At 43.5% G+C, this 10,153-nt stretch overlaps 1 protein-coding gene across 1 annotated transcript in view; it reads left to right on the top strand.

Annotated features, from left to right (window-relative positions):
- Nucleotides 1-3,369: 3,369 nt before the first annotated feature.
- LOC142366512 (fibroblast growth factor receptor-like 1) overlaps nt 3,370-10,153 on the top strand; it is a 32,446-nt gene continuing 25,662 nt past the window's right edge. Inside the window, exons 1-2 of the mRNA XM_075448417.1 lie at nt 3,370-3,634; nt 4,284-4,380. Coding sequence (XP_075304532.1) covers nt 4,317-4,380 — 64 coding nt within the window. The 5' untranslated portion in view covers nt 3,370-3,634; nt 4,284-4,316. The remainder of the gene's footprint in view (nt 3,635-4,283; nt 4,381-10,153) is intronic.

The raw sequence follows: 10,153 nt of genomic DNA, 5'->3' as shown, positions 1-10,153 counted from the left end.
CCTCATCTGTAATCTCACACTGATACACGCTGATCAGCAGCAACAGCCGAAGCATTTACAGTTAAAGTTCATCGTGCTATATATTCTCTGTCCAGCCCTGGCTTCAGTCAAGTGGATGTAAATTTAGCCCGTAAACACCCGCCTAAACATAGTTTTTGACCAAGCAGCTCCGTACTAAACAGATAATTCCCCCTTGCCACACTGCAAAAACCGTTCAGGAACAACTTGAGGACCATAACGAAGAGCTCAAGGTGTTGACCTGGTTTCCAAACTTGCCAGACCCGGATTCATTTAAGCATCCAAAAAAGCCCGATCCACAGAGGCTCCATTCATGACCACAGAACAGTATAAGTGACCGTACCTTCCCACATGTTCGTAAATTAAACCAATGTATCCTCAGACAAGGCTTTCGATACAGTTTTTACGATTTTATAGCAATTTCCAAGCTCCAGAGATGCTGTTTTCACCCAGAGCGGAGTTTGTTTTGATGTTTTCGTTTTAAAATGATCTAACAGGATAATCTGCAGAGATGCTGATTTAGAGCCTGGAACTATTTTAGTTTAGTTTTAGCAACACCGTCAGCTTTGTGGAGTTAGAGGAACGCATAGTCGGAAAAAACACCTCTTCCTCAAAACATCTAATATAATGTGTGATGTGTCTGTTATGCTACATAGGAAAGTTATTTGGATTCGGACATTGGCAAGCCTGACCAAAAAAGGATTTTTACAAAAATCCTTTTTTAGTGTTTTTCTTGGGAATTCTTAAATGAATACAGTGATGATACACGTCTGTAAAAAGTACACTGATAGCATTAAAACATGCCCTTAAATTTTTTAACTTTCCAGCTCAAATTTTAATGGTATTTTGTTGATGCAATATTCACAGCAGGTAGTAGAACATGTGAGCTGTTGTACGACTTCTGGCAAAAAGATCTGGAATCGCCACAATTGGAGGATGTTGACTGAGATCTGGACTGTTTCCTGGCCATGTCATTGAGTTGATATATCTTTCCTGAAGAAAAGTTTGAATGTCTTTTGCTCTGTGGCAAGATGCATCATCATCCTGATGAATGACCTCAGCTCACTAAACTTCCTTTTGATTGATGGAATGAGAAAAGTGTCCACCTGTGCGTCTACTGAACAGGTAATGACTGGCTTCTCCCCTGGTCCTTACCTGACATCAAACCCATATCATCATATTTCGATCTTTCATTGGAGCTGCACTAAACTAAAGTTCCAGCATCATCTCCTTGCCCAGTGCAGGTTGGTGATTTGTCGCTGAATATCTCCATCATCCACAGTCCACGTTTGTGTCTTTTTATCCCACTGTAGCTTTGTTTTCTTCTGTTTAGGACATAGTGATGGTTTACGTTGGACTTTTCTGAATTCAAATCCAGTTTTCTTCATTACTAAGTCACAGACACTCCTGTTTCTGTCCGTTTGGTTTTAATTTATTTTGAAAGCCTGTCCTGGCTGCCATTGGGCGAGAAGCAGGGTACATCCGGGAACAGGTCACCAGCCCATCACAGGGCTCCACAGGGACAAAACATCCCTGCACATTCACACTCACTCCGAGGGTCAATTTAGAGTCATCAATTAACCCAACATGTCCTATTTTGAAGGATGGGAGGAAGCCACGCATGCACGTGGAGAACATCCAAAACTCCACAGAGAAAGGCCCCGGCTGGGATTCAAACCAGAAGCCCTCTTGCTCTTCGGCGACGGTGCTGACCACCAAATTTTAGCCGCAGCTGACCAGGAACAGCCAACATCTTACTTGAATTACACTCCAAGTCGAATTTCCTTCTTGAATGAGTTATATAAAAGTTTCCATTGTTTCCACAGACAGCTCTCTAGTTGGGGCCTCGTTTCCTGCCAATAAGCCAGATGAAACATCTGTTAAGCTCTGCATGCACTCGCTTATGATTGCTGACTAATTTGCATATTAAGACTGTGGGCAGGTTTTTGTTTTAGAAACACCAATTTAATTACAACTATCCATTTACTTTTTATTCTATTTCATACATGCACAGTACTGTACAAAAGTTTTAGGCAGCCGTGTAAAATTGCGAAAATTGCGAAAATTAAAGCAAGTTTATTTCAGATTACAAAATGCAATGAGTGAACAGAAGAAACCTAAACCAGTAGTTTGTTGTGACCACCTTCTGTCTTCAAAATAGCATTGTTTCTTCCAGGTACAGTTAAACAGTTTTTGAAGGAACTTTGCTCGTAGGCCATTTCAAATATCATACAGCTCCCTGATGGTATTGCACAATTGCTGTGAAGTATCTGCCTGCATTTCTCAGCATTGAGGACACGATTAATCCTGACCAAATCTCCCACTTAATTTCCAGAAAATACAGCCCCAAACTTGCAAGGAACCTCCACTGTGCTTCACTCATTGCACTGCTCTCCAGCCCTTCAGCGAACAAACGGCCTTCTGCCACAGCCAAATAATTGTAAATGAATTCAACATCTTCCGATTTCAAAGAGAAATAAGCTTGATGCGTTTTTCCATCTGCTGCACTAAGTTTCCTTGGTCGACCACTGCGTCTGCGACCTTTAACGTTGCCCCGTTCTTTGTGCTGTCAAATGTCTGTCTGGGAGAGAGATTTGCTGATGCAGTATGACTACCTTGTGTCTTGTTGCTGTGTGCACTCTTGCCATGGTGTATGACCTATGACATGAACCCAGTTTCAAGCCTCAGTCCTACACAGCTGTTTCTCTTTCAGTCAATGACTGCGTTTCAACCTACTTGTGAAAGGGATGATTATTAGCATCTGTTTGGTATTATTGGTTGATCATACACCTGACTATAATCCAGGCTGTATATGCTGATTGTTTAGGATTACCTGCCATATGATGGCGTTGATTTGACCGACACTCACCCAGCAGGTGGCAGCACGTGCTCAAGATGCGTCTCAGTATTTATCCCCCGTGGCAGAAGGAGGTAAAAAACGCGGGTTTCTTCTTTTAATTGTTTAACATTAAGTAATGGAAACGTAGCATTTCAGACGTGGTGTCGGTGAAGAAATGCAGCCTCAGGGTGTATCAAAGAGGCCTGTGATGCCCAATGGTACATTTGTAACATTTTAATTCCTTCACAATCTGATGCAGAGGAACAGCAGTAAAGTATTAGAAATAAGGATCTGCTGTGATATTTATATTGTACCGCCTCAGCAGCCTCCAGCTGTTATCAGTTTCCTCATACATTAGGCTGACAGCTGTGAGATAGTGGCTTTGTGATGAGGATATTTGTGTGATAAAGAGTTAATGCCCGGCGGCCTCTGCAGGCTGTGATTGGCCCGCAGCTGCAGCGCTGGGACGGACAACAAGTCTCCGCTGTGTGAGCGTAAGAAAAGTCATTCGGTGGACGAAGAGGATCGGACCGACAGGGTTTTTTTTCCTTCAACCCCTAGCTCTTCGTCACTCTTATTGTGACTTATACAAGGGTCCGTCTGTGCCGCAGCCCCGAAGCCGCTACTTTCTCTCAGAGTCAGTCATGTGCTGGTGTTAGAGGTCGGTGGAAAGTCAGCCGCTGTCACTTTTGATTCATGGACTCAACGCGGACTTTAGCGGAAAGCGTTTCTGTCAAGAGGCTGATCCGAGGCTGACTTAATTCACTGCATATCAAGGTATGTTATGGTCATGATATCACTGTTGTTTATCTGCAAGCTATCCCAAGTTAATATAGCAGCAGCGGGGATATTTTACCGTTGGTTCGGCTAAGATGAATGCTATTTTAATCAACATTATACCAGCATATATATATATTTATATATAATGTGTGTATATACCCCCAGTATAAAGCTGATATAGGTGCCTGTGTTAATGCATAATTTAGGCTTCTTTCAACTGTACAATGTCTTTACAAGACTTGAGGAAGTCCTGCATGGACCCCAAACTTTTTCCACACATGTTGTGATGTGGCAAACTCTGTATTTGTTAGATATGATTATTTGTAGTATTGCCATTAATCCTGCAGAAATGGGGGCTCATTTTACAGCCTTCCAACTTATTTTTTTGGGGGGGATGTTAAGATCGGAGAAAAGAGAGAGAAAAGAAAGAGCATATATGTCACTTGGGAAGAGCTTTGAAAAAAAGTATAGTCATCATAAACATTTATGTACAGCACAAGTCTTTTGTAGGACTAAATACCTTTTTTTTTCTTTAGAGATTATTATATAAATGGTTTCAAATGTTTATTTATTCATGGTTGTCTAGTATTGCTTTCAAAGGATCTATCTTGTGTTTCTGTGCCCAATGCGTCCATTTGTCTTTCAGGTTGTGGGGGAAATTGATTTGTCTTCGGACAGTATGGATATCTTGAAGATTGTGCTGCTCATCTTTAAGGCTGTTTTACTGACCGACTGCGTAAGAGGTGAGGGCTGCCTCATAATTCTTTTTTTTTATGTCTTAAATGTGAAAGGTAACACCACAGTCGTAGCTCATTATGAACCAGAGTTGACTGGCTGGTTTCCTGCTAGCATGAAGGAAGTCTCAGTTGGGTCGTCTCACCGTGAAGTAAGAGATGGAAAAGTTCAAACCAAGAAAAAACAGAAATTTCGAAGCGGAGCCCAAAATCAACACGGGGCAGGGGAATGAGAGAGGGCAAGTTTGTGTGTCTTCTCAGTCATGGTCGTGTGTGAGAGTGCATATTCACTGCGGCTAAAGCAAACAAACATCATCCATCAGCTTTCCCAAAGTGAAAGAACACAAGTCAGAGTCCAGCTCTCCTGTGGCTGGCCTGGAGACGAGTCTCACATCAGCCTGTGTGTGTGTGTACGTGTGTGTTAATGACCGAAACACTGACAGAGGTGGACTGGGAGACCTCAGTCCTACCGCAATTTACTGCACTGATTTTCGAAGCAGTGTCAATACTTGGCTTTGTAAAGACAACTGGCAGTGAGCTTGTCAACAGGTCATGGAGGCAATTTCTATCTTTTCATCCACCATCACTGACTACTCGACCATGTCTGATGCAATCTGCTGCCATAACAAAGGAAAATACTTCAGCACTAATAAGAGAAATCTGAAAGCCAGACACGTTTCCTCAGAGGAGAACAGTCTGGTGAAACAGGCATAGACTCCACAGCGCTATCATTATTCTCCTGCTCGGCATGGAAGTGAATTCAAGAGGTGTCTGTTAGGTGCAATACCTGCATGTGGCTGCCACGGCTCAAGGTGGAGGGGGGGCGCAAGGGGGTTGGCGGCGGTTTAGAGGAGGAGATTAGATCTGTGGGTCTGCAGACAATGCCTCATTCACAGCGGGGCAGCCTTGCCTTCACAGCACAAATAAAACCAAAAGTAAACAAGACGGGAAGACTAAATCAGATTAAACAGGAAATTTTGTATGTTTACAAATTAACATATGTCAGTAAAGGAGAAATCCAGAAGCCAGAAGTGGGATGGCGGAGCATGGAGGCCCACTGGGTCTAAACTGATTTAATGTCAGACAAATGGAAGAATTTATTGCAGCTTGTATTTCTAAATTTCTCTGAAAGTGGTTGCAGATGCTCGGACAGATGCACACATCACAGATATTTAGTTGGCAGATGGTCAGTGAGACGATCATGAGTGATGGTTGTTCATCTGTGAAGTGCAAATATCCCACAGTTCTCCCAGCAGAAGCAGCGATACAGTGAGCTCTGTGTTACAGTCCAAATACAACAGCTTGACTCTGACGTGCTGTGAAATACAGTCGGGGAGTTCTGACTCGAAACGTTTGCTTTTATAGTGAGGCGAAGGCCAGCAAAGCTGTAAAACTGTCCCTGTAAAAGTTAACAATGTATGATGACATCTCTGACAAATGTAAATGGAAATATAAAGGACAGGCCCCCTTTGACTTATGTGCGAGGCAGTAAAAACACATTGGAAGTGTTACTTTACTGCTGCTATCTAAACGTTTTAGACACTGCACCTGAGAAGACAGTAAGATTTTAAGCCTGTTGCTGTCAGTCATCAAGTCACGTCTGACACACAATAACCTTACCCTCATGCCACTCAGACCCCAAAACACACAAGCACAAGGGCCCCCTCTCCCTCTTTACTGCTACAAGTTTGGGATTAACCAGGCCTCCCTGGAACCTCCACACTTCCTCCATCCTTGCTCCTTCCATCCTCCCCCTCTGGTGCTGCGCCACCCCCAGCAGCTGGCGGAGGTGCTCGGTGATGTGTCCCAGCAGAGCCTGTAATGTGGTGACAGGCTCAGGGACCACTGGGCTCCACTAACTGAAGAATGCTGCAGCATGGACATATGGAGTCACTGGGTGCGTTTGTTTTCAGGCCCTTTTTTCAGGTCACAGACTTGACAAATGTTACAGTTGTTGTACAGTTGTTTTTGTGCACGTGTACATGGATCCTCTTGAGGTTGTGGTGAGCTTTGGAGCATGTAAATTCCTTCGCGGGAAGTATGCACTTTATAGCAGAGTTACATCATGGCTTCATAACAAGAAGGTACTATGAGATAAACGGTGTGCCAAGGGCATTTAAAATCACAAGGCTGTTTGGCTTCCTCGCAGTTTTCCATTTCCTTCAACCATAATGAGTCAAGTTTCTCAGCAACAAAATGCCCTTAAGACCTCTAATTTTGGAAAAGCTCCTGAATAGCAAGACGGTGTAACAGTTGTGTGAAACAAGGGGAGGACAGTCCAGTGCTCACGTAAATGCTTTAGATAAAGAAAAAGAATAATTCAATTTAGTTCCTCTCAGCCTAGAGGAGTCAGACGGCCTTCATCACCTCCTTCACTTCTTCTGAGTGACTGTTCAGCACACCTCTTCTGATCATCTGTTCACAGCCCGCATCCAGACACTGTCCGCCACCCTTCTCACACACATCTCAATCTTTTCTCCCGCTTCTCTCTGCATTTCCTCTCATTTATTACCAGTGTAAAGTCGAAGGAAGTGAGTTAAGTTAATGTGCTGTCGTTAAAACAAGGCATTAGCTGACCTTTACTCCCACCCAGCCTTTCTCAGCTCTCCTTAGCTCCGTATTTACAGAGTCTGGGCCCATTTGCGGAGAACAATGGCTTGATTATTATGTGCTGCGGTCCCCCAGGTTGGACAGAGCAGCAGTAATTTATTTTAAACCACTCCACATCCTTGTAGACTGGACCTATTTGCCATCTATTAGAGCTCACAGCAGACGGGGGACTCGCTTTACAGAGGTACTGCCGACTTAGAAGTGCGTGAGAAGGAGTTACGAGAAAGAGCAAGCGCCGCTTTCGTGTGTCTGAATATATGCGTGTTTTTATTAAGCAGGCTGAAATTACCCTGAGAAAAGTCACGATAATGGGACATCCAAGGAGTGCAGGGCAATTTGGAAAAAGCCTCGACTACACCCCGCTCCACCTCCCACTTCTCCAAACCAGGTGGAAATAATATTCCTCCTGCTACGATCCCCCTGTTTCTATCACGGAAATAATGTTACCACTACTGCAACAAGCCATGTTCCCATCTATCAGCACAAGCTGCCAACCCTGTCAGTTCAGGAGGAAACATTTGGAGAGAGGAATGTGTCAGACTTCACCCCTGCGAGGGGAAAGAAAGGAAAAGGCTGTAGCTGTGATAAGTAGTCATAATGGAGGTCAGTTGGTGTTTACCTTAGCGGGGTCATATAATCCCTGAGAGCAGCACTCCTCTCATTCACTAACTTTAATGGCCTCTTCAATTAACATTTATGTGGAATTTCAACAAGGCATTCGGTATTTGTCACCTTCAGCTGTATGCTAATGCTCAGATGAACATGAGGAGAATTTTGTTCTCCATTTAATCTAAAAAAAATAAAAAAGTAAATCCTGTGTGTGTGAGCGTGCAATGCTCATTAGTTTGTTTGGGCAGTTGGCTCTGGGCGTCTTTTCAGACCACACACACTCTTCCTGCCGGCTGAATGGATTTGGGTTCTGTTAAATAGAATTCCTTTTGCTCCCGTTAACCTTCACGAAAGCCATGGAACTGCACACAAAGTGTGCACAGAGGCGTCGGGACCGCCACTATTGAAATGATAATCGACTTTATGCCTTTCCCTGCTCTGTCTTGCACCATTTACCAGCCATATGAATACCAGATTTTCGTTAATTGACAGCTGCTTGGTGTTAAATAGCGTCTGATGATACTGGACCCTGCTGCTGTGTTACACCCTTGGCTAAAGAAAGAGCTTGGGCTGGAAGCGAGCCTGTAGGTGGGGGTGAGGGTCCGCCTTGCTGGAACCTTACAAGTGACCTTACAATAACATGTCAGCCCCACAGTGGGATGTGTTTGTCTTGCGCAACGCGCCTTTCTAAAACCTCCCTCATTTCTCCAGTCCCGCTCTGTTTTCTCTGCTCTGTTCGGTTTTTGGAGACCCTCCTCTACCCCTTGTCGCCCCCCCGGTTTTGTGCTCTGCAGCTGTTCACTCAGTCACTGTAGTGAGTAAAATGATGAGATTCCAGTTGCTCTCCCCTTTCATCCCTAAACAGGAAAAGCTGTTTTTTTTTTTTTCTGTAACTCTTAACTTTTAGATTTATGATTCAGATCACGAGTTTGCATACCTGTGCACGGGCTGCAGAAATGTCAGCTTTTTCTTCCGCTTTTCTTTTTTTTGTTGTTGTTGTTGCTCTAGCTTCTTGTTGCAGCTCCTGCCTTCTCCATCAGTTAATCACTTTGGTGACTTTGTTTTTTAATGAGGCTTGTAGTGGAAAATAAAGATTTGAGACTAGATTGAATAGAAATGTGGTGTTTTTGTGTGTAAAAAAACACACTGTTTTGTTTTCAAAGCAAAATGCGCTGAAAGAGAGAAAAGTCTTGATGAGTGCGACGCCCAAATTTAGTGAACAACAAAGACTGTGGGAGCTGAGAAGATTGAGGTGCAGGTATGTTTACGCTTAATTTCCCTCCTGATTTAAAAAAAAAAACAAAAAACGAGAGTCAGCGCGGTTACATGCACGGTTGAGTCGAGCTGCGGTTTCAGCTTGACGGGGTCATTTAACCTTTATATCCGTTCATATGCACGGGAACAGAGTCGAGTTATTGACTGAAGTATGTCCATAACACTGCGAACGTTTTGCTGCTTCTAATTCTCTTCTTTTTTGGAGATCATTGTACATGTAATTACAGCTGAATTCACAGCACAGATGTTGGCTTCAAACGATATAAATCATGACTTTGTCAGTGGAGATTGGATGTACTCCGACTTCCTCATGCCGTCCAAAAAACATGCACGCTGGTTTAATTGTTAACCTTAGGTTTAAATGTGCACGGTTGTTTGTGTCTGTGTAGGCCACCTCCTGTCTTAATGGCAGCTGGAATAGCCTCCATCCTCGCCCCCCCCCCCCCCCCCCCCCCCCCAAAAAAAAATCTCTGAATCGGATTAAGCGATGTGTGTAAATATAGAAAATGGATGGATGGATTTTGTCAGTTGACGCTGCGGTTATAAAATCTGAATTTTATTAGATCAGAGCAGCAGTCTGGAAATTATTTGAGCGACCACAAGTTGGTATGTCATCTTAATGGGCCGATTTCCAGTCCCAATTTCTGACACGTTTAGCCGCCTGACAAAAGAAACAGAAAAATATGTGAAAGAAAGCAGCTATATTGGGAACTCGCCTGTATAAATATACGCTTACGCTTCACTTTTTTTACATAAAGATGCAAAAAGTGCAGAGCACCTGGGCCTGTTTCAGTCCAGTTGGGTGTTTACATGCGTCAAGCTACAACCACTTTATCCAGAGATGAAGACAGAGAGACGTGAGTCTGAGGGCTTGTGCCACGTAAATGTGCTCTGTTGGAACTTTTAAAAACGTGTACTATCTATTAACATGTTAACATCTATGCTGTATTTGTGTGGTGGTGACCTTCAGTGTTGTTTGGCCTGAGCAGGTTTGGACAAGTTCGGGAGTTGTTATTGTGATGTTGGTGAATAAAACGCTGATTTAAGCAGCAGAAATATTATCTGCCCTATCTCTCTGTATGCGCTGGTACTTGCCAGAGCCTGCTGGGATCATACAGTTACTGTCTTATGCTGAATTATCAGAATACCAAATCAGGCTGCCAGGATATACCTGTTGCATATCAGTTGAGGATGAGCTTTCTCTTATTGTTTTTCTTTGCACCATCAAACCTCTCATTGTTTTCCCCTCTGTTTACGATTCTGAGGGGCGTTGAGTGTTACCAGACAT

This window comes from Odontesthes bonariensis, chromosome 17, assembly GCF_027942865.1.
Source record: "Odontesthes bonariensis isolate fOdoBon6 chromosome 17, fOdoBon6.hap1, whole genome shotgun sequence".
Taxonomy (NCBI): Eukaryota; Metazoa; Chordata; class Actinopteri; order Atheriniformes; family Atherinopsidae; genus Odontesthes; species Odontesthes bonariensis.
Note: the sequence above shows the minus strand (reverse complement) of the source record. Positions and strands in the feature narration are given on the sequence as shown.